At 40.6% G+C, this 25703-nt stretch overlaps 1 protein-coding gene across 6 annotated transcripts in view; it reads right to left on the reverse strand.

The window, feature by feature from the left end:
• Positions 1–25703, reverse strand: part of LOC131078095 (DNA polymerase zeta catalytic subunit) — a 143279-nt gene that overhangs the window by 96707 nt on the left and 20869 nt on the right. For 5 of the 6 annotated variants that reach the window (XM_058015745.2, XM_058015747.2, XM_058015746.2 and 2 more), the window contains 4 exons: positions 3815–3864; positions 3564–3676; positions 2605–2647; positions 225–293 (listed from right to left, as the gene is read on the reverse strand). In XM_058015745.2, coding sequence (XP_057871728.2) covers positions 225–293; positions 2605–2647; positions 3564–3676; positions 3815–3864 — 275 coding nt within the window. Of the gene's footprint in view, positions 1–224; positions 294–2604; positions 2652–3563; positions 3679–3814; positions 3865–25703 lie in introns of those variants that run through there. The other variant, XM_058015748.2, reaches the window with a different exon arrangement.

A 25703-nucleotide genomic window follows, 5' to 3' on the forward strand; every position in this document is an offset into this window, starting at 1 on the left:
CAAAATCTTTTTGTAAGAGCCATCCCATTATTATATGCTTTTTATTAATTTTGTAAATCCTGACTCATGATTCCCAGACAACAAATATCCATTTAATTCTGAAATTAAGATACTCGAGAATCACAATGCAAATGGTACATCTTAAATTCTAGACAATGCCGAGTCTTGCTCCAGCCAAAGATATATTCACAAGTCATGTCATAAAATAAGTGCCAAAATCTTACCAAGAATTGAAGAAGATAAGGTATATGTGATTCATGAGGCTGAAAAACATGATTCAGTATCCCACCACCCTGCATGACATCCACCATTTTAATTTTTAAATTTTTTTTTTAAATAGTAAAATTGAAGCAGATATTACAATCAAATTTGCCAACACTTAATGGATATCAAGACAAATTATGAATGAAAATAGTATGATTAATTGAATGATCCACCAAAGGAAAACTCTGTCAAATGAGAGACAATAAAATGTAATTAATCAACCTCAGTTTATAAATTACAGATGCCTCGTTGCTAGATTCTTATACAAAACTTGCCTCAGCAATGCATTCAATAAAGAAGATCTTTGTGTTAAGTTAAGATGGATGATGCAAATCATGTAAAAATGTACATGAGACATGAAGAAGCTGCATGTAATAAGGTGCCGCCATATAAAACATAATAATAATTGTCCATATAACATATTATACAAGTGATATATAACAAATGCAAGACATAGTCTCCAAGAAACACCTAAGATAAAAACCTAAGCTAAAAAGCTAAGTTAACAAAATCAGTGGCTTTTGATAAAGTTGTGCATGAACTATTTTATGATGGGTGACTTTAATAAGTGATGTAATTATGTGTGACTAGTTGTTTAGCAATTATTATAGCACCAAAGTGGCAAAGACTATTGGCTATGGGAATTTTCAGCCCCGTCAATCTTTTGTCCCTATGGCAAGAATTGCATAGCAGAGACAATAGGAGAGTTATCCACTTCGGGGCATCATGTGTAACTAGTGTTCACCAGCCATTGTGCACTTATGTGACCATGACTGAGAAAATCTCTTCACAGCCAACTCTACAGATTTTGAATTACGATACCATACCCTCCATCTGCCAAGAAGGTATAGTGTACCCATTATATCTGAAGCTTAATCTGGGATAATTGATCTGCTTACTTAGGTCAAGAAGAAGCAAATCTTTATATAGCCCTGGATCTTGTTCATGTAAATGATGTTCAATTTACATTCAATATGCAAGTTATATTCTAGTTGATATTATCTTGTTCTATGTATTACTGATTTAAAATATAAATCTGAATATCTTCTTTTGTATGGCAGGTGAGAGGAGCATTTATTAATTTTGATCTCCTTGCTCATGAATGCCATTTGATATATATGACATTACTTGATCGTGCCTCTTCGCTAATCATAATAATAATACACAGTGTTTATTTACCAACAGATATCAAACGGTGTGTGCTTATATTAACACCCGATAACAATCGGTGTATGCTTGTCTTAACACCTGATAACAATCGGTGTATATTTATTCTACCACCCGATATTAATCGGTGTATCACTCGATATCAATCGGTGCAAACATATGTTAACATCGATACTAATCGATGTTTGGTTTACTCGATAATTGTTTGTTTATCATTAAATAAGTTAACCGAAATAAATCGGATTGCAATGGTTAACCCGATTTCATAATCGGTGAACAAATAATGTAACCGATATTAAATCGGGATTCTATGCTATAGAATGAAAATCGACAGTTAAGCATTTTGATCGAACTAATTAGATTGATCATATACAAATAAAGAATGGTTTATCAATGAAGGCTTGAAGTTATTCATCATAATTATCGATAGGATAAATGATTGAATGAGAGACTTCATTTATCTCTCATTCAATCATTTATCTTACCGAAGCTATCATGCATTAACAGTTCATACATTGCTTATTATGTAATATGACTTGAATTTTACTGGAAAAAGAATCTAAAAAACGTACAAATCTTAATTAAAGATATTAGTTTTCCACAATCCATGATAGATCTTGCTACTGCTTCTGGATTAGATCGTGTGTGTTTATTTTGGAGCTTTTCTATCATGCTCATGATGGATCACAAAGTGTGATCCAAAACGTTGATGCAAAATAAACACACACGATCTAATCCAAAAGCAGTAGCAATAAATACAAACCTTAAATCTGAAATGATTGATCTCCTTAAGTCATAAGGGCAAGAATTTCTCAGGTAGCCTTGGATCTTATATACTCTATTTACTATGTAATATGACTCAAATTTTGAAGGGAAAAAAGATATAAAAAATGGTAGGCACAAACCACCTAATTCATGTTGCTAATCAATGTGATAAGCAAAGGTACATATTAAATTGCAATTAAATAACATCAACAATCATTTGAGGAATGCAACTTTACATATAGCAAAAACAATTGCAATACTTTGCATAAATATTTTAATCTAATTTTTGTATTTAAAATAAAATAAAAAATCTACACCACAATCATCAGCATGAAGATTACACACAATTTTATTCCGATTGAGATCCAGCTAGAGCAAATTTTGTAACCAAAGTTTATAAAAACTTACCAGAAGCAATGCAGCTACACGATTTATGTCATCTGGATAGTATCTTTCTTTGGCATTAAGGTCCCAAAACTAAGAAACTTTATGTAATAAATAGCCAACAAAAAGAGCAAAGTCTGAAAATTTAGAAAAGAAAATGAAAAAGTAAGACAAAACAAACATACTTAAACTTATGAAGCTGAAACAACACTCACCTTTATGCAATAGCCAGCAAGAAGAGCAAATTCTGATAATTTAGAAAAGAAAATGAAAAAGCAAGACAACATAAACATACTTAAACTTATGAAGCTGAAACAATACTCATAACCTGAAACTATTATATTTGCTAGAAAAAAAAATTTTAAATCCTTCAAAATTACATAAATTATCTAGATGCTAAATACTGGTATTTCAAAAATATGTTCACTAGGAGTGTTAGAAAAGACTTCCAAGGATGAGGGTGTTATTACATTTTTGAGAAATATTTAAAAAATCCAACAAAAGCATATCAAATATACAGATGCTAAATAGCAATATTTCAAAAAAATGTTCACTGGGAGTGTTGAATAGACTTCCAAGGATGAGGGTGAATGTTGATTGGCTAAGGCCAAGTGCCCAAGAACAGTGAAAATATGATCCATGGCAATTAGTTTAGTTTACATGAGGTGAGAAAGAAAGGCTCAAGTGAATTGAACCAAGTGCCTGTGTAGTTATATACAATGAGAGAGATTCACAAGTTTAGAGATCGCTACAAAGAGGGAGTCTCATCGATTACTTGGACAAAAAGTTCAACAATGGAGAGCAGCAAAAGTTGTGGAACATCATGACTACCACTAAGGGACAATTTTTAGTTAATTTTTGAATGAAATTATTTCTATCACAAACATATTACACATAAGTGTCTCTCAATAATGATGAGTAAACCTGTTTTGATATAATTTGTTAACATATCCAACCAAAATGGTTAAAACTTTGAAGGATACAAAATGATTTTTATAAATAACTGATCATTTGAGTAATGACCATAAAATTTCTTAGCACGAACAAGACTGCAGCTATGAACATGCTGCCTTTTTGCACCAATACCACTGCTCAGCTGACATTTCACAACATCAAAAAATGAGAACAAGAACAAAATTAAGTTCATCAGATGTTGCAAGATAAAAATGTGAAATAAAAAGTTCTAAAAATGCACAATTGAGTGGAAAAGTTTTGCTAGGCAAGTAAACTGCACCTTCATAGCTTTCTCAATAGCAGAGGCCAAGAGACGAACATAAGCATAGCCTGATAAAACAATTGAGAACATTATTGTGACTCCCAAAACATAGTTGTAATTTAGAATATAGAACACTCCATAGAATCATGACAAAAATTCAACATTGTAGGGAACAACAAATGATTTTCTTTTTGGATTGTACAATTTATATTTAAACAGAAGTATTACATTAGAAGGAGTCCTTGTTCAAAAGACAAAGCAGAGGGTTACAAATATTCACTTAAAAGTCAGCAAACACAAATCATTTTCAGAGTATGATATACCCTCCAGTTTCAAAAATGGCCTTTGGTTTCCCAATGAAGAGGCAAGCACTGTTCATTAGCATCTATCCAATCTCAATAGAAACTTAATAATCCTTATCAAACAATAGAGTTCAAGTAGATGCTATATAGCAGGGTTTTCAAAGAAACTACAGAATCTGCGAAGGCACAACTATTTTTGATAAAATGTTCTTCTGATGCCTAAAGCACACATAGGGAATTGCAAGAGGGATTAAATATAAGTAGGTAGCATTTGAGGCACACAAAATTAATACATTTTTGTTCAGGTGTAAGTCAAATACTACAAGTCAGTTCTCACGTTCTATGTACACCCAACCATTAATTGATATATTAAATAATTAGCAGGAGATTGAACTGTTATCATCCATGTTCAAGCTGTGGATCTAGTTTAAAGGCCAGCTGAGTTGTATAATTATAAAGCATACAAGACTCAATTGAATAGACAAGAAAATGCCTTCAAATGAAACACAGATGAAGAATTCAAGGAAGGCATTCATTATTAAGAAATAAATGACAGGAACAGCATAAGTTGCAGCAGCTAAGGCAATGTCATCACCCACTGAAGCCAGTTAATGAATCACCTGCAACCAGTGTGGCTGCTATCACAACAATATTAAAAGGTCAAGTCCTACAAACTCTCGATTATAATATGCTTAAACCACCTAAGACTGTAAAAGTGCCTGAACACACTTTGGATGAGAAGAAACAACAGAAATATATTTAAATCCTGCATTTTAGGGACAGGGGCGGTGACAAGCGGATGGCAGGGGATGGCAATATACAAATATTTATATATATATATATATATATATGAATTTTTCAAAATATATTAATATATTATAAAGAGGGGGGGAACAGAGATATGTCAATAACTGATAACAACAATATCGTTATGTAAATAAATCATGAGAGCAGTAGTATAGTAACATAATAAGTTTCGATTAAGCATTATAACCGCAGTCTCAAACATCAAAAAACCATGATCTATCAATATCCAAAAGTCTCAAACATGTATCTAGAAGTCTCAAGCATAAAATAACAATAGTCTACGAAACTACGCCTCATTCGGGCTATCAATATCCAAAGACTAAAAACCATCTAAGTCACTATCACCCTTTGGCAGAAGTGGATCATCCAATGGTAGCCCGACCAGTCCTAGTTGCTGAAAAATTGATTGAACAAAATAATTGGATAATCTATTCAACGATATACACACGTATATATAGAGATTACAAGACGATGTTCTAAAATAAGAACTAGTCGTTAAAGTGAAATCAAATGAGCTAAAAAGATTTAAAAAGCTAAATATAGCTTAAAAAGCTAAATAATAAAAAGCTAACTAAACAAGCTAAATAGCTAAATAAGTCGACAACTAAGATGACCGCTAAAAATAGAAGATGACCATTATAGAATAGATATCAATATTATTTTAACACCCTCCCTAATGGTCATCATACTCAATACACTACAGAAGACACTGCAGATGGTTATGATCACAGATACAAAGAACACTCTGTTGCTACGGAGACCCTCCCAGAATCTACAAAATGTAAATGACCAAGAGTACCAAAAGCCATCCAGGCTAATGTAGCCCTCACACGCGAATAAGAGATCTGGCACACGCGAATTACTGAAGCCTGAAACCATGATTTTGAGGAAAAATTAGCAAACCCTTTTACAGAAGAGTACTGAGCACTGTTTGCTCCAGCAACTCCTAAACAGACTGCCAGATACCATGATTGCAGAAGTTCGCCCTGATAGTGCGACCCAAAACTGACTGCAACAAAGCACGATTTTTGAAGAGAAAAATCAATCAAAACCAGAGAACTTCGCGAATCACAAATCCCACGCGAACTTCGCATATTACAAATGATTTTTAAGGAAAAAATCGTAAAAACCAGCAAACAATTTTTGAAGAAAAATCATGAAAACCTAGAAATCCCACGCAAGCTTTGCGGATGACAGATAATAATATTTAAGGAAAAAATTTTAAACCCTACGAATAATTTGAGGAAAAAAAAATGTGAAAACCAACCAAACAAGAAATTTGCTTATCACAAAGCATAGAAGGTCGACTCCTCTCCAGAATGCTCTGCAACATGAGCCTGCTCTTGTTCCTAAGACCCTCCCAGCCTAGAATGCACGGATGCCAACAATTTCCTGCAATCTTTCTTCATATGGCCAAACTAGTGACAATAGTTACACTATACAATTTTCTTCTTCGAAGACTGCGGATATCGACCTTGACTGACCTTTACCCTTGTTCTTATCCAAAACTTCAGCTATGGAGGCCTGTTCAGTGGACAAATTGTTTGTTGTCGGGTAATTAAGCAATAAGACATTTAATGTAATTAGAGTTAATGACGGCAATTAACCCGTCGGTTGTCGACAGTTGACACCGGGTAACTGACCGGTCACCTTTATATATTAGCGAGTCCTTGGTCATAGAGACGGAGTTAGTATGGTCATTGTCATTGTACTGACATTATTATGAATCAATGAATATCTGAGTTTCTTTATATTCTGTCATGTTGTATTCTGTCATGTCTATTATTTCTGCAATGCATTGAATTACACTTTATTGGCAAAACATTTGGCGTTGTTGCCTAGACAAACTCAAGAAAAGGAGCGGATGGCGTACGAACGCAATGGGCCTACCCGCGAGCGAGATTAACCCTGAGGCGGACGACGCATGAACAGAGCTCTACGACGGAGAAGATACTACAACGAGGGAATTTTCAATCCTGCTTCAGGTGGCCATCGAAACCTACATCCGAAGAGAGGCCACGAAGGCGGAAGTTCCAACAAGTGACGTGTGGACCGCACTGGAAGTTAGCCCTACGATGAATCAGTTGATGAACCACCTCCCCCGATTGCTCGCACAGGCTTCACTCGCACAGCGGGCTCGCCTAGAGGAAATTGCTTGCGAAGAACGACGCTAATAGATCCTCCTACAATATAAAGAAAACAACCGTCGTTGGGAAGCGCAACAGGATGGAATGCGACGGGACACTTGAACCTTGAGCTGTACGGGGCGGAATAAAGAACACTCATTGTAATATTAATGTCATATTGTTGACATAGACTTGTATCCCACAGAATGAATGAATAAAAGTGTTCTACTTTTTATATGTCGTTGTTATATATAAAGCCATACGGGAATTAATGCCCAATACATTGAATAAAGACAAAAATAAGCAAGAGTATATAGATGAATGTGCAGTAGCCCAACGTGCCTTGATCCTTGAATAGCAAGCGGAAAGGCGACGAAGGTATAAGCGAAGGGAGGAGGAACGCTCCGAAGGGGACGGTGAGGCCGAAGGCCACCACGGAGTCAGGAGGAGTTACTTGCGGAAACCCGCCGCAGGATAGTGTACTAAAACTCAATTGAGGGACTTGTCACGCACACCAGAGGCTAGGAAAACTCCTAGGAGTGGGGAGGAGGCAAGGGAGGGAGAAGACACCGGGGCTGCCAGGAGTGTCGGAGGGACACCGGGGCACGGCGGTCAAGCACCTCTTACAGGATCTAACCCATCCAAAGTACGACAGCAGCCACCAGTAGTAAAAAGACAAGGCATGGCGCAAAAACAAAAACTTCCAAAGTCCCATGGGGACGGGAAAGAAGACCCTGTCCACCACTGTCGCACTTGTGAAACAATTTGGGGAGCTGTTGACGTGTATTTTGTACACAATCATACATAGAATAAAATACCCAAAGGCATCTTATCCTCTCTTGAATAAAGTCGCTAACTGCTGAAGATTTCGCAAGAAGGATCAATTAGGATGACTCCAATGTTCTTTTTAGTAGGGTCTCTACGTGTGGATAAGCACCAGTGGTCGTTGTGATTGCTGTGTCATCAAGGGGCCTTACGTTGCCGAAGATTTTGCTAAACTAAACAAGCTTTTCAAAAAATATCAAAAGGATAGGGTTTGCAAGAGGTCTAATCTAGTCTAACCCTAAGAATGACTCAATGTGGACAAGACTTGGTGAGATTCTACCAACTTCAATATTGCCATAAATTAACAACTCAATTGAAATTGATGCGATCTTCTAAGGTAACAAATGATTTTTCAATACATCAAAGATCAAGGACACTACCACGAAGGTACATATCCAAGATACAACAACGATTGAAGGTTTAAGCGATTCAAATATCTCCAGTCGACCACGCAAGGCGTTCCTACAATCAGCAAGAAGCTAGTGGTTTGGAAAGCGAATCCTACCAAAGATCAAGTCCAACACTTTGTCCTTCGAATTAACACACTACCTTGATTGAGAGTGATTCAAGAAAAATGAACAACCATGAAGATAACCAAGAGAATTGCAACAAAACACCATAACTTCAATATTTTATTGATCTCAAAGCCATCATGTACAACAATTGTTTGAATTCCTTTCTCAAAACTCAATCTTGCTACAAAAGTAAATTGCTTCTAAACTCTAATCTCTAATGCATCAATAATTTCTAACTCTCTCTCTTTCTAGTTTTCTAATTACAAAATAAAATGAAATGAGGGTATAAATAGCATCCTCAATTACAATGAACGGTCCAGATCAAAAGCAGATCAATGGCCAAGATTATGACACCTAAACCCTAATTAGGGTTTGTTACAACCATTACATAACATTTAATGCTTGACCAATGATAAAATTGTATTGCTTGGACACATGTCCTCTCTAGAAATTTCCATCAATGGATAGCTAGGGTAGTGTTGTGACCATTTCACACATCGCCCCATCGCAAATGGGGACCCCCTCTTTTTGCTTGTTTTTCGCTCGTTTTCGCTTTTGGTTTTTAGGGTTTTGTTAGTTAGTTAGTTGTCTGGATTTAGGGCTAAGCCTTAGGGTTTTAAATCTCGCCTTTTCAAGCCAAAATCCAGTCATTTTTTGAGAGCCTTTTGAGCTTCTTTTCTGGAATGCAAATTTTGAATGCAATGATTTCGCCAAAATGGTCTAATTTTCAATTAGAATGTTCATGCAGAGCTTAAACTTGTCTAAATGATGACCGTCAATATGAATTTTTGTCTGACTGAATATTTTGACCAAATTTTGACTTTTTTGAAGTTTGATCCTGGGCATCGGAATTGATTTGTTTTTGCCTCGTGAAGTGTTAAAATGTGAAAAATCTTGTTATTTTGGCCTGTAGGAGCAAAATCGCTCCTGTCCCTCAGTGAAGGACGGGAGCTCAATTTCAAATATCTCATCGTCCCTACAGAGTCCAGACAAATTTTACGTTTGAAATGATAGAGAACGACAAGATCTTTCATTTGAATATAAATTGAAGATTTTCATGAGCACAAAAATGCCTCCAGGAGGAATTTCGCCCCTGTCCCTCAGTGAAGGACCGGAGCTACAATTCAAATTTCGCCTTGTCCTTGCAAGATTTTGAAAACTTAATGATTTGAGGACGTCCGAAGGAAGATACTTTGCCAAATGAATGTAATTTGAGATGCAAAAAACGAAGGAAAATGACCTATATTGACTAAATCGCTCCTGTCCCTCTCCAAGGGACCAGGGCGAGGTACCTTGTAGCTCTCGTCCCTCTCCCAGGGACCAGAGCGATTTCCTCCATTTTGCAAAATCCAGACAAGGGTCAAGGCAAGTTTACGTTCAAAAACGAAGGAGAACATGAGATGAATGCATTGAATATAAATTGAAGATTTTTTGGACGTCCATACCAATGCTAAATGCCTAGTTCGCTCCTGTCCCTCTCCAAGGGACCAGAGCGATTTTTGATATAATTGCCTTTGTTGCAAAATTACAAACAATGTCAAGGCATGGGCGGATAGAGTGAAGAAGGACGACTCCGTTGAATATAAACTTGGAACCTGGCAAAGTAAGATGAAGGCCACAAAGGAAGGATCGCTCCTGTCCCTCTCCAAGGGACCAGGGCGATACAATGGTGATGATGCGTCCCTCCAAAGTTCAAGGGCGTCCCTCCAAGGTTCAAGGCCGATCCAAGTTAGGACGAAGGGTGGCGAGGACATTTCAAGGCATTTCCATCAAGCGCAACGTTGCAAAGGTCATCACATGGAAGGATTTGCACTCTAAAGACCTAGATCGCTCCTGTCCCTCTTCAAGGGACCAGAGCGATATCTACATAATGGCGTAAATTTCAAAAGGCAAACAAGTTTCAAGTTACCAAAAGGGTCGAAAGGACATCATTCCACGCAATGAAGATAATTGCAAGTTGGTACAAACAAGAACGAGCATGTTATGATGAACTTCGCTCCTGTCCCTCAGGAAGGGACTAGAGCGATATTGATATATTAGATTAATCCATGCAAAATTTACGTAAGGACAAGACATTGCAATGTTTTGGAGGGTCCATGGTATGGTAAAAAGATGATAAACAAGAGTTTTGAACGTGAAATGATCATCATTTTGAGCATGGAGACTAGATCGCTCCTGTCCCTCTCCAAGGGACCAGGGCGATTTGCTTTGGATTCCTTGTTTTGCCTCAAGATCAAGCTAAGTCAAGACGTCTTAAGATAGCATATGGTCCAAGGCATCGTTTGAAGACAATTTGCAAGAGTTTTTAAGGTCCAAACATTGCTAATCGAGGTAAAAGTCCCCATCGCTCCTGTCCTTTGGACAAGGACCAAGGCGATCCTATCAAAACACTCACGTTCCTTCAAAGATCAAGGCGAAATGAGGATAGGAAATGCGAAGGACGACATTTGGAGGACATTGCAAAGAGGATCGAAGTTTAAAAGTTGCCAAGATCAAGGAGAAATAATGGATCGCTCCTGTCCCTCTCCAAGGGACAAGGGCGATGGTCCCTTTAATTCGTCCAAACATATGATGAAAGCGAATGGGAATAAGCGCAAAGGACACAAGCAATGATTTTTCGAAGGTCAAAGATACAAGATGAACATAAAAACATGGAGATCGCTCCTGTCCCTCTCCAAGGGACCAGGGCGATAATGGTCATAGGACGCACTTGCTCGCACAAGGAAGAAATTCAAGTTCGAAAGACCACCAGATGATCGATTTGGGACATGGAAATGAAGGAATTAAACGTCGAAAACGCAAGAATCATGCCAAAGATGGTGAATCGCTCCTGTCCCTCTTCAAGGGACCAGAGCGATGAGGTACGTCCCTCTATTTACATATTTTTTTGGCGCCAAATTAAACAATTCGAATTTACTTTAAATGCTAAATCAATTTAAAAAAATTGAAAATCCATTTTTTATTGGCATTTAATATGGCGTTAACATTTATTAATTATTTTTGCCTTATTTAAAAATCGAAATTTGCAATTAAAAAACGCAAGGCATTAGTAATTAATTAATTAATTAATAAAAAATCGATTTGAGCGCTCATATATGGAGGTCGGCCTTGTTATTTCATTGCAAATCATTTAAAAAATGGTTTTGTTTTTATTAAGTCGGCCTAAGGGGTAAAGGATGCAAGCGCTATATAAGGGGGGTAGAATTATCATTTTCTACATCATTATTTTTACCTTCCTTTATGCGAGTTACCAAGAGGCGAATATAGTGCGAGTTTCATTTATCCAAGGTGGCAAAGACACTCCAAAGGTGGTGCGAGTTTCATTTATCCAAGGTGGCAAAGACACTCCAAAGGTGGTGCGAATTGCATTGAAGACCAAGGGTGGCGCGCTTAGACATTCCAAAGGTGGTGCGACTTCAAACCAAAGGTGGCGTAGACATTCCCAAGGTGGTGTGAGGCGTGCGAAGTGTGTTGGAAGAGGTGCGAATTGCATTGAAGATCAAAGGTAGAGCGAATTTGAAGATCCATCCAAGACCACGCCTAAGGCGAATTTGCTAAGGACTTGGTGATTTATTTGTGCGAAATTGAAGATCACATTCTCTCCAGAGGTGGCGAAATCAAATTTGAGGGGATCATATTGAAGATTATCTTTATACCTCAATTTTGCTTAGGCAAATTTTGTTTTTGCATTCTAGAGTTAGCTCTCTATCGAGGTATGGCAACCCCAAAGGCAGGAGCATCTACCAGTCGCTCGGCTCTCATGAAAGAAGATCAGAAGACTGAAGAAGTGGAGACCAAGATCGTGTCCAAGTGGAGCAACATTGGAGATACAAACTTGGGGAACTTTAGCACGAAGAAGTTCCGAGAGGTCCCTTACATCGGCAAGCCATCACCTGCCGCCCGGAGAATAATAGAGAGTGGCATTATCAAGGCGGCCGGTTTTCCTCCAGCTATTCAGTGCCACGAGTTGATGATCGAGTGTGCCCGTCATTACAATCCACAGTCCAGGACAATTGTGTCCAATGAGGGAAACATTTTGGCGTACCTTTCAGAGGAAGCCATAAGTGAAGCCTTCCATCTTCCAGAGCACAGGGACATGATATACAAGAGCATTGAAGGAGCCAGATCAGTGTACGATGATGATCCAGATGCTTGCTTAAGCATAATCAACAAGAACTGGCTACTCAAGAGTCGTCCCCGTCTGAGCAAAGTACCGAACACACCACACCGGATCGATTTCCAAGAGGAGTACAGAGATTTGATTACCATGCTCAACAGAGTTACAGGAGCACCTCATGCCTTCTATTTTGAGAAATGGATGTTTTATTTCATCCAGGTGATTGTTCAAGGAAAGGGTACAATACATTGGGCTAGGATAATTAGCCATTGCTTAGACGTACAGTTGAGAAGACTCAGGGCTACTAAGTCCTTCCACATGAGTTCATATGTCATCTATGCCTTAATCAGGAGCGTTGAGTACGCAGGACTACCTCACAGAGGAGTGATTGGAAGAGGACCCGGCGAGGTCAGAGTTTGTGAATCCTATACCCACTTGCATCATCCACCAGGGAAGAACTACAAGTTAATCAATGATACTTTCACGATGAACATCACCAGGACGCTGCAAGGAGGGATTCACAACAGATTATCTCAGGATGCCCAGGAGTTAATCAAGAGGTACGGTGCTTGGTTCATTCAGTTTCCCAAGTTCACTTACATTAGAGTGTATGGATGTCCTTTACCTCCATACATGTTGCCGAGATACCCGACAGACAGGATTGTGTTACTTGAAGTAACAAGGCAGTTGGCAGCATATGTGAAGGCATTCAGACACCGACATCAGAATGGAGTTCAGGTACCTATTATTTTGGGTAATTCAGTTGAGGTATGTCCCAATGTCTCAGCCATGGATGACGCAGAGAGGGAGTTAGCCTTGTATCCTTTTTCATCTTTTGCTTGGAGGAATAGTTTTGATCCTCATGGACATTTAGAGGAGACAGTCGGTAGAAGATTTAGACATGAGTACCAGATTGAAGATTTTATGATGAATCTCCTAGATGATCTTGAAGTGAAACGTAAGATACATTCTAGATTGCCTTTGGATTTCATCAGGAAATGTAAGATTTACAGAGTAGCCGACCAAGCTCAGGACAACGGCAGGCACATCCAATCTTCATATAGAGAAAGCAAAACAATAAGTTTGAATTGGAATGAGCCCGAAGCCGTGGATTTAGATGATTTGATGGCACCAGTCTTGTCTTGTACTCGCAGATGGGTAGACATTCAACATCAGAAGTTGAGAGAACAAGGCATAGCCATGTCTTTTACTTTGGAAGAAAAGCCAGCCGAAGGTGGAGCCAGTATTAGTGAAGGCAACCCTAATCCTAGGAATTCAGGTGAAGGTAACCTTCGATGTGCCAGTGAGGGCAATCTCCATCCGAGAGGTTCAAAGAGAAAGGAAAGATCAGAAAAGAAAGAGCCTTCCAAGAAAAAGCAAGGTGCTAACAAAGATCAAACACCAAGTACTTCTTCCAGGCCAGAAGATAGAACAGTTCGAGTGGAAGAATCCATGGAATCGATGGTACAGAATGATAGACAGGAGGAAGAACAGGCACAGCATGTTTCATCCGATGGATCTCTCCAAGACTATGATCTAGATAATGATAATGAAGTAACATCTCCTCCTAGACAAGAAGAAGTAGTACACAAAGAAATTCAAGTTCAAGAGACAAGATCAAATATCCCAGATTGGTTGAAGGAAAGATTGACTAAGGTGATCGTAATTGAGGACGAGGACAGTGCAATCGATCTAGAGAGCCTTGTTGGACGCTCACATATGACAACAGAGAAGAAGAAGGCTACAAAGATGTCCAAGATGATTCTAGATGAGACTGGATCTAGAAAGCTGCAGATAGCTACACCGGCGGCAGACAAATATGAGGGTGAGATCCTAGCGGAAGACTATCATATACAGACTATTGAGTTAGGACCATCCACAGCAGAGCAGACTTTAGATGATGCCACCGACACATTTGAGGCATTGAAGGATAAATTTAGAGAAGAAGTAGAGAAGAATAGAAAGCTTGAGAAAGAGGTCGGTGCATGGAGAACATATTTCAGTCACATCAATGAACCTTTGGGACGTCAGGATCCAGTTAGATCACCATTGCAGGCATTGCCCCTTCAATCAATCAATGAAGCAGAAAGATTCAGGAATATGGTCCAGCGTACATGTAATTGGATGGATAGATCTCACACGGTGGCCATTGAGTTTATTACAAGGATGTCGAAGATCACCCACCAGGCTATCCAAGTTCTTGAGATAATCCACAGATTGATGGCAACAGTAGCTGCATTTGCCCATACCAAGGACGTTGTCATTCCTGTCTTGAAAGTTATAAGACATACATCCAGAAGAATTTTAGCACAAGAGAAGATCTTGGAAGGCGATTCTCACAGTTTGTTTCAGTGGTCAACCTTACTCCATATAAAGAGTGTTCTATTTGAGGACATCAGTATTAGATGTGGTCAAGTTGAGGAGGTGATCAATCCGATCCAGGACAGAGTATTTGAGGTACTTCGTACCATTCTTGGCAGAAGGATCGAGGTCGAGACAGATGTGGATTTACAAGAATTTGAAGATAGAATCAAGATCATCTTCCGCAAGGACGCAGATGTTACAGATGAGCAGTATGATCAAATGTATGCCACCATGCTCCTGATTGATAGAACAAAGGAACTTGAACCTACTTGGGACACAGCTCTTCTAGATGCATTTGATCAGGTTATCCACTTAGAAGAGAGTATCAAGAATCTTCCCGAGATTCCAAGCACAGAAATCGAAGGAATCGTGACAAAATTCATTGCATATGCTAAGAAAGAGAATTGGAAAGGGAATAAGATTCTAGATGAAAGGTTGTTACAGATGACATGACATCTTATTTCTCATTGGCTGATACCTCCTAGATTTTTGTGCCAAATTTAATATTTGGCTATGTATTTAATATTGTTCAGTAAAAGGGAGGTCATTTGTAACAAACCCTAATTAGGGTTTAGGTGTCATGATCTTGTCCATTGATTTACTTTCAATCTGGACCTTTCATTGTAACTGGGGATGCTATTTATACCCCCATTTTTCATTTCATTTGTAATAGAATAGTCAATAAAAAAATAGAGAATAGAGTTGAGAATTTAGAGTTGTAAGCCATTTTTATTTTGTAGCAAGATTGAGTCTTGAAGAGAGAAGTTCAAGCAATTGTTGTATATGATGACTTGGAAATCAATAAAATATTGAAGTTATGGTGTTTTGTTGCAAATTTCTTAAGTTATCTTCATGGTTGTTGGATGTACTTGAATCACGCTCAATCAAAGTAGTTTGTTAATTTGAAAGGCTAAGTGTGAGATTTGATATTTGGTAGGATTCGCAATCCAAACCACTAGCTTCTTGCTGATTGTAGGAACGCCTTGCGTGGTCGACTGGAAAACATTTTGAGTCCTTAACCTTCAAGCATTTCCGCATCTAGGATATGTACCTTCGTAGTAGTGTCCTTGGTCTTTGATGCATTGAATACCATTATTACCTTAGAAGATCGCACTAATTTCAATTAAGTTGTTATCTTATGGCAAAATTGAAGTTGGTTGAGTCTTGCCAAATCTCATTCATGCTAAGTCGTTCATAGGGTTAGGCTAGATTAGACCTCTTAAGCCCTATCTTTTTCCATTTTTTGAAAGTTCTTTTTAGATTAGTGAAATCTTCGAACTATTGAATCCGTAAGAAGCCTTGAAGGAAACAGCAAATCACATCATACCACTAAAAGCTTGTCCACACGTGGAGACCCCACTAAAAGAACCTTGGAGTCTATCTAACTGATCCTTTTTGCAGATCTTCAGCAGTTAGAGACTATTTTCTCAAGAGAGGATAAGATGCCTGTCGGTATTTTATTCTGTGTATGATTGTGTACAAAATACACGTCAACAGGTAGGTACATCAGAGTTCGTGCCACCTTCTATGAATTGGGTACATTGAACCTGGACATTGTTGAGGTGGACCAATCCGACTGGAGGAGTGATGACTAGGATGCCACCTCGTCTGACACTTGTAGCTTGGTAGATATTCAATTTGATGTCGTTGAGAAGCTAGCTTTAATTAGCTCTTGTTCTAACTCCTTCTGTCCTTGATTCGCAGGATGATTGATGTACCTCGCCTTGGAAGGCTGGATTGGAAGAGGTTGCCTTGTCAACGCTAGACTGGAGGAGGTTGCCCTTATCTTTGCTTGATCGTCCTTGATGAGACCGTCCTTGATTTGGCTTGATTTTCCTTGAGAAGAGTCTTTCGACTTGTAGATCTTTCGAGCCTGGGAGTCGCCATCTTGATACCTACACAACATTTCATAATAAGAAACTAGATTTTGCAATGTATAACATAGATTAGATTAATTTTAGGAAACTTCATGATAAGTCCTTGAGTTATCATTTCCTAAAAAACGATTGAGCCATTGAAATTCAAAATTTCAAAATTCAAAATTTAAGGCAATGACGATCAAAATTCAAAATAAGGAATCACATCGCCATACCTTATTTGAGAACTAACTCTAAAAATGCAAAATAAAGAGAATCGCCTAGGCAAAAATCAATGTTTGAAGCTTTTCCACGTGATCTCTCTTCAAATGAACGTCCACTTAGCACTTCGCCACCTTTGGAGTCTTTGAAGTAGTCTTTGACAAGTTCGCTTAACTCAAACTCGCATCACTTCCTTTGCTAAATTCGCTCCTTGCTTGGAATGGAAATTCGCCCCACTTTGAACACAATTCGCACCTCTCCAAATCGCATGTGAAGGATGTTTGAATAATGATTTGAAAACGAAATAAACACCCCCCCTTTATAGGCGCTTACCTCATGCATTACCTTAGGCCAACTTGGTAATTAAAAGATAATTAAAAGCAATTTTAATAAAAAACCAATGGCCGACTTTGTAAGAATTTAAATCCAAGCGCTTAATTTGATTTTTTATTTGAATTAATAATTAATTAATTAATGCCTTCGTTTTTAATTAATTCGATTTTTTAAGGCAACAAATAATTAATTAAATGTCCATGCGCAATTTTTTTTTAAATGCCATTAATTAAATATTCAAATTTTATCGATTTTTTAGCATTTAATAAAATTCAAAAAATGTGTTAGCGCCAAAATTTGGAGAGGTAAGGGTACAAACCATATCGCTCTGGTCCCTGACTGAGGGACAGGAGCGAACTTATTATTTTAGCCTGGATTCTCGCCTTCGACGTTCAAAATCACAATCTTCACGTTGAAACTGGCATTTTTGCAAGGAATCTCGAGCTTGATCGACTTGATTTTGTGGATGAGTGCCTCCTGAGGTTGATATCGCCCTGGTCCCTTGGTGAGGGACAGGAGCAAACCTTATGTTTTCTCCTTGACCTTAGCTTCTTCGATCACCAATTTTCATCATGAGGAAGAAACAACGTTAGTCTTTCACTCCACGCTTGCTTCACTTGGCTTTTACGAGGCACATTTGAAGTTTGAAGGATTTTCGCCCTGGTCCCTTGGTGAGGGACAGGAGCGAACTTTATGTTTTCTCCTTGACCTTTGCATCTTCGATCCTCAATCTTCATCATGAGGGAGAAACAATGTTAGTCTTTCGTTCCATGCTTGTTTCACTTGTCTTTAACAAGACATTTTGATGCTTAAATGGATTATCGCCCTGGTCCCTTGGTGAGGGACAGGAGCGAACTTTATGCTCTAGCCAACATTTGCTATCTTTCAACCTTCGCTTCTTGTTCATTGCCTTCCAAACGATATCTTCGACCTTGTGTAACCTGGCTTTGTCATGATTTTGAAGGAAAAATGAGTGATTTAATGAAAATCGCCCTGGTCCTTGACTGAGGGACAGGAGCGATTTTGTCTCCTTGTTCAAATTGACCACCTTTTGATGTTTGGTTTCCTCTCATATCATCTTCTCAAGACGCCTTAGACCTTGTGCAACCTTGTACGTCCTTGACTTGGAGTGATTTTTGAAGGAATTAGCTAGTATGATGATTATCGCCCTGGTCCCTGACTGAGGGACAGGAGCGAATTTGGGCATCCTGGGCTCAACCTTGTTTGTATCGACTTGCAATCACTTTCACCATGTAGAATGAGGTCCTTTGATCCCTCTTGGACACTCGTAACTTGATAATCATTCAAAACTTAAGCCTTCATGAAGATTTCGCTCTGGTCCCTGACTGAGGGACAGGAGCGAACTTGGGCATTTGGTGCAAATCGTTCATCATTGGCGACCTTTGATACTTCGTTCTTCGTCAAGACGCTTCAAAACGTCCTTGCCACCTTTCACCTTGACTTGGAGTGGTTTGAACTTGAGTGAAAGACATAATAACAAACATCTCGCCCTGGTCCCTGACTGAGGGACAGGAGCGAATTTGTACTTGTACGCTTCATCACAACTTGCTAACTTCAAAATTTATCTTCAATGGACTCATTGTGTCCCCTTCCCTTCATCTTTGGCTGGGAGTTTGTTCAAACTTGGCGAGAAATTGTCCTAAGGCAAAAATCGCTCTGGTCCCTGATTGAGGGACAGGAGCGCCTAGGCCAATTTGAGTCTCCTATTGATGTCTTGTAATCTTCAATTTGTATTCAACGGGTTCATTTCACCCTCCTTTCTTGCCTTCAAACTCAAAACTTGCTTGCTTTTGCCTGAATTTTGCCCTATGAAGAATTTTGCTCTGGTCCCTGGGAGAGGGACGGGAGCTACACTGAATTTCGCCCTGGTCCCTGACTGAGGGACAGCAGCGATTTTGCATTTTTGGTCCATTTTCCTTCACGAAGGCACTTCCAAATTATATTCAACTGATGAAACATATCTCCTTGGTTCTCCTCAAATCGTCAAATTGTTCAAATCCTGGAAGGACAAGGCAATGTTTGATTTTGAGCTTCGGTCCTTCATTGAGGGATAGGAGCGATTTTTACTCCTGGAGCATTTCCGTGTTCATGAAATTCTTCAAATTATATTCAACGGAAAGATCATGCCTCCCTTTATCACTTCTAATTCGAAATTCGTCTTGATCCTGCAGAGACAGTAAGATTTTGAAAAACAAGCTCCGGTTCTTCACTGAGGGACAGGAGCGATTTTGCTCCTACAGGCCAAAATATCAAGATTTTGGGATTTTAATCACTTCACAAGGCAAAAACAAGTCCTTTCCAATGCCCGGGATCAATTATTAAAATTCTCAAAAATTGGTCAAAATTACTCAATCGAACGAAAATCAAAATCTCATCATCAACACTTAGACAAATTCATTCAAAATTCCAATTGAAAATAGACCAACTCACTTAGCCTCTGGCGAATTCACTTTATTCAAAATTGCATCCTGCGAGAGGAAGCTCAAAAAAGCTCTCAAGACTGACTGGACTTTGGCCTGAAAACGACAAAACAGAAACCCTAAGGCTTGACCCTAAATCCAGACAACTGACAAACTACCAAAACCCTAAAAAGCAGAGAAAAAGAACAGGCAACACGAGCAAAAAGAGGGGGTCCCCATTTTAATGGGGCGATGTGTGAAATGGTCACAACAGGAGCGAATGGTGTTACCGATCCGGACGAGTGGGTAACACAGTTTCCCGCAACCCTAAGAGGCGTGGCCATCGACTGGTTCTCCGATACAGAGAAGGCTAAAATTAGCACATGGCCTGACTTGAAGAAGGAATTTCAAGCGGAGTTTCGTCTCCTAAGAGATGATAATGAGATCGTAGCCGAAATTTACGGCACGAAACAAAGGAAGAACGAGACAATTCGAACCTACAGCCGGCGGCTCAAAGAGCTGCTAGGAAAAATGGAGAACCAGCCCGCAGACGGACTGAAAAAACGGTGGTTCGTGGAAGGTCTGAAGACGTCTCTTAGACAGAAAATGAAGATCGTACCTCCTCCTTCATATATTGACGCCTATAATAGGGCAATGGATTTAGAAAGTGAGCAGAAGACATCCAAGAAAAAGAAAAAGAAATCCTCGTCAGACGACAATTCCTCTTCTGACAAAAGCAGTAGCAGTGATGATGAGTCTAATCGCAAGGTACGGGCTCTCCAGAAAGATATGGAGCAAATGATGAGAGAGATGAAGGCGACCAAAGGAAGCACAAGCAGAGTGGACGAAGGGAATTTATGGTGCATGGATTGCTGCAGCGACGGACACACCAAGGGGTCTTGTCCAAAGAAAACATTTTGTGATATTTGTCAGATTGCCGAACACCTTACCAAGGAGTGTCCATACAATATGAGGACCCGTAACCAACAGGTTTGTTTGCCCTCTCGGGTAAACGGTTAAATGCACAAAACATAATGGAAATACATTAAATAACCAGTCTCTATATTAATTCAACAGTCCATGTACATCAAGTGCTTATAACATTACATTTGACACGACTATCATGATGATACTTCGAAGAAAAGGTACACAATATATAATACCCGAAGGGGTGCGACACGACCGTCGCGACTCCAACTACCTACCCGTCGGCTAACTAACTGACCGCCGTAACTCATTATTACCGACGACAACATAAACATAATATAACAACATAACATAATGATTATTCCCGGCAACATCATCCCCCCAAGAAAAGAAGTCGACTCCGACGACTTAATACAAAATAGAGATGAACGGCAGGAACTACTGACGCCAGTCGGGCCCAGATCTTATACACTTCCTGCGTCCTCGCCTGAAAACCCTTTTCTGCTACCATCCGATGCTCAAGTTCGGATTTCACCAATATTGCTTCCTTTGCCATCACAGTCCTCCTGTGCCTAACCCAAACTTGTCTGCAAAACACGTTTTTCAATCTCAGCTTCCACCAACTGCTACTCAAATGATACTGTCTCCCTAGCCAATTTGTCCTCGATAGCCACCCGTGCTGCTCTCCCGACATCCAACTCCTGGGTACGCTAAACTAAGTCTCACGCGACTATTGCCTCCAACCTGGTGGGCAGCTCCTCCTGAGCCCTCTGTGCATCCACCAAGGCAACCTCACGTCCAGCCGAGACATACTCCGAGTTCCTCAAAGCGTACCTATCCTGCCTGGAGGTGGCCACAACCCGCTGGCACAAAGGCTAGGAGACACCTCAAATCCTCCATCACACTCCCCAAAGGCTAAAAACTGAACTGAATAACTCCCTGGTGTCATACAACTGCGCGGACCTGCAATGCCTTCCCTCAAACTCTGTTTGTTCGCAACCTCCAAATCCGTCTCCCTCTACGACTTATGGCTTCCCCGCCAATGCTTAGCTGCAGGCTTCTTTCTCACAATACGGACAACCACAACACTTCCCGTGGCCTTCTGTAGCTCAAAATAAACTGGGGGTCTGGGGGCAACACCCCCAGCGGGGTCGAGGGGCAGCGCCCCTCGCGGGGTCTGGGGCAGCGCACAACATCTCAGTGATATTTTAAGATGCCGAAAACCCTTCTTTTCCACTCTGAATTTCCAGTGTCCTGGCTTCAAACTCCAGCGAATCATTTTAAATCTGGTCGTCGTCGTTTTTTTTTTTAGGCACTGTAATGTCCCCGATGGCACCCCGGCCATACAACCTCCCTGTACGGTCAACAACAGCATTGGCACCTCCAATCGTGCAGCCACCTTCCCGTCCGGCCTACACCCCTCCACCGTACAGCGGACCACTGACGACGGAGCGGCTGCGTGGTTGTGCGTCTTAATCTTTGCGTGCGTTTTTGGCCTTTCCGCACGACGATGGTTGCCACCGCCGGTGGTGTCCATCGTACAATGGTCCCACCGCCGATGGTCCACCGCACGGTGGTCACCGTCGTGGTCACCACCGCCGGTGTCACCACCGCACAGTGGTCACCACCACCGGTGGCCCACCGCACGGTGATCACCGTCGGTGTCGCCACCGCCGGTTGTCCCACCGTATGGTGTTTCCACCGTGGCACTTTTGTTTTCTTGTCTTCCTTCTTTTTTTCTTTTTTTTTTCTCTTTTTTTTTAATTTATATAACTTTTATTTTCAGCCGTACGGCCATATGGTACTCTCTCTCTCTCCTTTTTTTTTTTTTTTTTAAAAAAAAACCTAATTTAGTTGTCTAGAGAGTCTTCGGCTCGGGTCCCCTGTCTCTGGGATTGCCCTTCATCCTTCTCGGTTTGCCTCGCCCGAGAGTCTTGTTTTGGTCCTGTGCCTGGCGAGTCGCCTGCTCGGCCTCTCGGGTCCCCTTCCATTCTCTCGGGTCTCCCTCCGGACTCCTGGGTGTCCTTCCGACCTCTCGGGTCCCCTACACACTTCTCGTGGTAGGGTTTCAATTTGAACCCGTTGGTGGCCAATCTATTTTCAATAGCCATCCGAAGACCTAGAACCACAATTTCTACAGGGACCATGGTCTCCTTCCCGTACATAAGAAGAAGAAGGATAATAAAGATTTTGAAGGCTACGGCCTTCCACACAGGGTTCCAATCGTTGCCGACACTCTTCGGATTATTTACGTCGCCAGGGTTTGGGGCGTCTCCCTTCCAATATTCTTGTATTCCGGCAGGCACACCTCTGTTGGTTGCTCTGGTTCCTCTACTTCGAACCTGTAGCTTTGGAACATTTCGTAATCCTCCATTTGCCAGTGGAAGAGCCCGTTAAGTGAGCATACCTGATCTTCAGAACATCCCTCCAATTCGAGCACCCCTTCACTGTTCGGCTCCATCGCATTCTTGCCCTTGCTTTCATCGGGACCCCCTTCCCTTTATTAGAGTCCTCTGAGTCCGAGTCGGAAGAGGCGAGCTCTTCGCCTACATCTTGGGTGTGTAGGTCAATGGTATATTTCCGCCCTCCCTTCTCCATGGAAAGTGTATTTTTCTTCCAGTTGTGGTTTACCCTCGCATTGATCAACCACGCTCTCCCCAGGATGGCGTCATAGCCTTTCATCTTCGAGGGAATAACCACAAAATCTAACAAGGATGGTTGCGTACCAATTGTCACTTGCTAGGCCATCAACAGGCCGAGTGGCTTAATGCCGTGTTGGTCCGCTCCCACCAGGTTGAATGTGGGTGGCCACAGGGTGGGCTTCCCCAGCCGCTTCCATGTTTCTTCTGGTAGTACATTCACCCCAGATCCCCGTCCACAATGGTGTCCTTCAGAATGGTCCCATGGATACCCATTTCTACCACAGCTGGGTGTCTACCACTGCTCAAGGCTAGTAACATCGGGTCAGTCGAAGGGCTGACGGAAACCTCCACCTGTGGTGTACTCTTCGAAGCGGTGGCGGGAACCCCTACCTGTGGTGCACTCGACGATGCAGTGGCGGGAACCCCTATCTATGGTGCACCTGACGATGCGGTGGCGAGAACCCCGACCTATGGTGCACTCAACACTGCAGTGCTTTGCACATTGGTGAGGATGGCAGTCCTCAATTGTGGCATAGAGTCTAGAAGGTCTTTTACCTTTATCGGCACCTCTCTCTGCAAGATTTGCCCAATGATGTTATTTTCCGCTTTCCTACGTGTTGTGACTTTTTCACACATCGCCCCATTGCAATTGGGGACCCATGTTTTTTTTGCTTTTTTAGGGTTTGTTTTTGGTCTTTTAGGGTTTTGTTAGTTAGCCTTTGCATTTTGAGTGTCGCCCAGGTGATCACATGGATAAGCAAGTCCGGCTTGAGTGATGTCTTGATCCTGAAATTTGGCTAAGTCTGGAATGTCCTGAAATTTGGCTAAGTCTGGAATGTCCTGAAAATTTGGCTAAGTCTGGAATGTCCTGGTCCTGAAATTTGGCTAAGTCTGAGAGTCCTGATCCTGAATTTGACTAAGTCTGGAAACTAAAAAACCTCAAAAAACTAGATTTTGCAATATAACTCCTGGAGGTCTGAAACCACTCTCAAACATCCTGAAAGTATATATGGAATATAACTTAAAGTATAAGAAAGAAGAATGTCACTTATACTTAAATGTTATATTCCATAAAAATTATCCTGATAGAGAGTTCGAAAAGTCAAATTTCGCTCCTGTCCTTCACTGAGGATCCAGAGCGAATTTCGCTCCTGTCCCTCTCAGGAGGACCAAGGCGAAGCGCTCCTGTCCCTCGCCAAGGGTCCAGGGCGAAAAGGCCTATTTGAGTCATTCCTGACCTTGTTTGGTCAAATTGAGACATCAAAGGCATGAAGGAGGACGTAATCAACCCATTGAAGATAGTTTCGAAAGTTAACAAGGCATAAATGAGCTCGTAAAGGCCAGGGCGCTCCTGTCCCTCTCCAAGGGACTAGAGCAATTTTCCCTCAAGACAAGTTTTTGGCAAAAGGAAGGCAAGTTTCGCGTTTGAGGTGGGTGAAGGAAGACGCAATCGATCCGTTGAAGATAATTTTCGAAGCTAGCAAAACACAAGTGAGCTTATAGATGCAAAATCGCTCCTGTCCCTCTCCCAGGGACCAGGGCGAAAAACCCATTAGCTAACCTTCCTCTCCAAATTCGGACGAATCCAAGTCAAGACGCAAGGTCAAAATGATGTTTAAAAGGTTTCACGGAGGAATGAAGTAACAAAGACCATCAAGTTGATGAAAAATGGCTAGGGCGCTCCTGTCACTCACTGAAGGACCGGAGCTTGATTTTTAAAATTACACTGTCCTTGCAGGATCAAGACGATTTTATGATTTGAGAAGACCAAGGAAAGCGTGATTTATCCATTGAATATAATTTGGAAGGCTAACTAAGGACGGAAATATGCTAAGATGACAAAATCGCTCCTGTCCCTCACTGAAGGACCGGAGCTTGAATTCCAAATTTGCATTATCCTTGCAAGATTTAAGTGATTTCACGATTTGAAGAGGTCAAGGGAAGTGTGTTTTATTCGTTGAATATAACTTGAGTGGCCTACAAAGGAGAGAATCAACCCAAGTGGCAATAGGCGCTCCTGTCCCTCTCCAAGGGACCAGGGCGAAAATGCTTTAAAGTGCACTCATTTCAAAGATCGAATAAATTGAACTCGAAATTCTAAGTAAAAATGCCATCTTGAACGTCAAAAATGAGGTCTTGGACGTAAAAAACAAGAAGTGTGAGATCCAAAGGGTATAGGCGCTCCTGTCCCTCTCCAAGGGACCAGAGCGATCTTGTTGATATCTATTGTTTTCCCATGCTTGGGCGCCATCTATCCTTCAAATTACATTAAATGCCAGTTTCGCTAAAATTCCAAGATATTTTGAAATTAAATTGGCATTTAATAGAGGTGCGTTGGCATTTAATAATTAATTTTAGGCCTTTAAAAAATCGAAATTTTAATTGCAAAGGCATTTAAATTAATTAATTATTAAATTAAATAAAAAGAGAGCGCTTGGGGTTTTATTTTAA

Source organism: Cryptomeria japonica, chromosome 9, assembly GCF_030272615.1.
Source record: "Cryptomeria japonica chromosome 9, Sugi_1.0, whole genome shotgun sequence".
Lineage (NCBI taxonomy): Eukaryota > Viridiplantae > Streptophyta > Pinopsida > Cupressales > Cupressaceae > Cryptomeria > Cryptomeria japonica.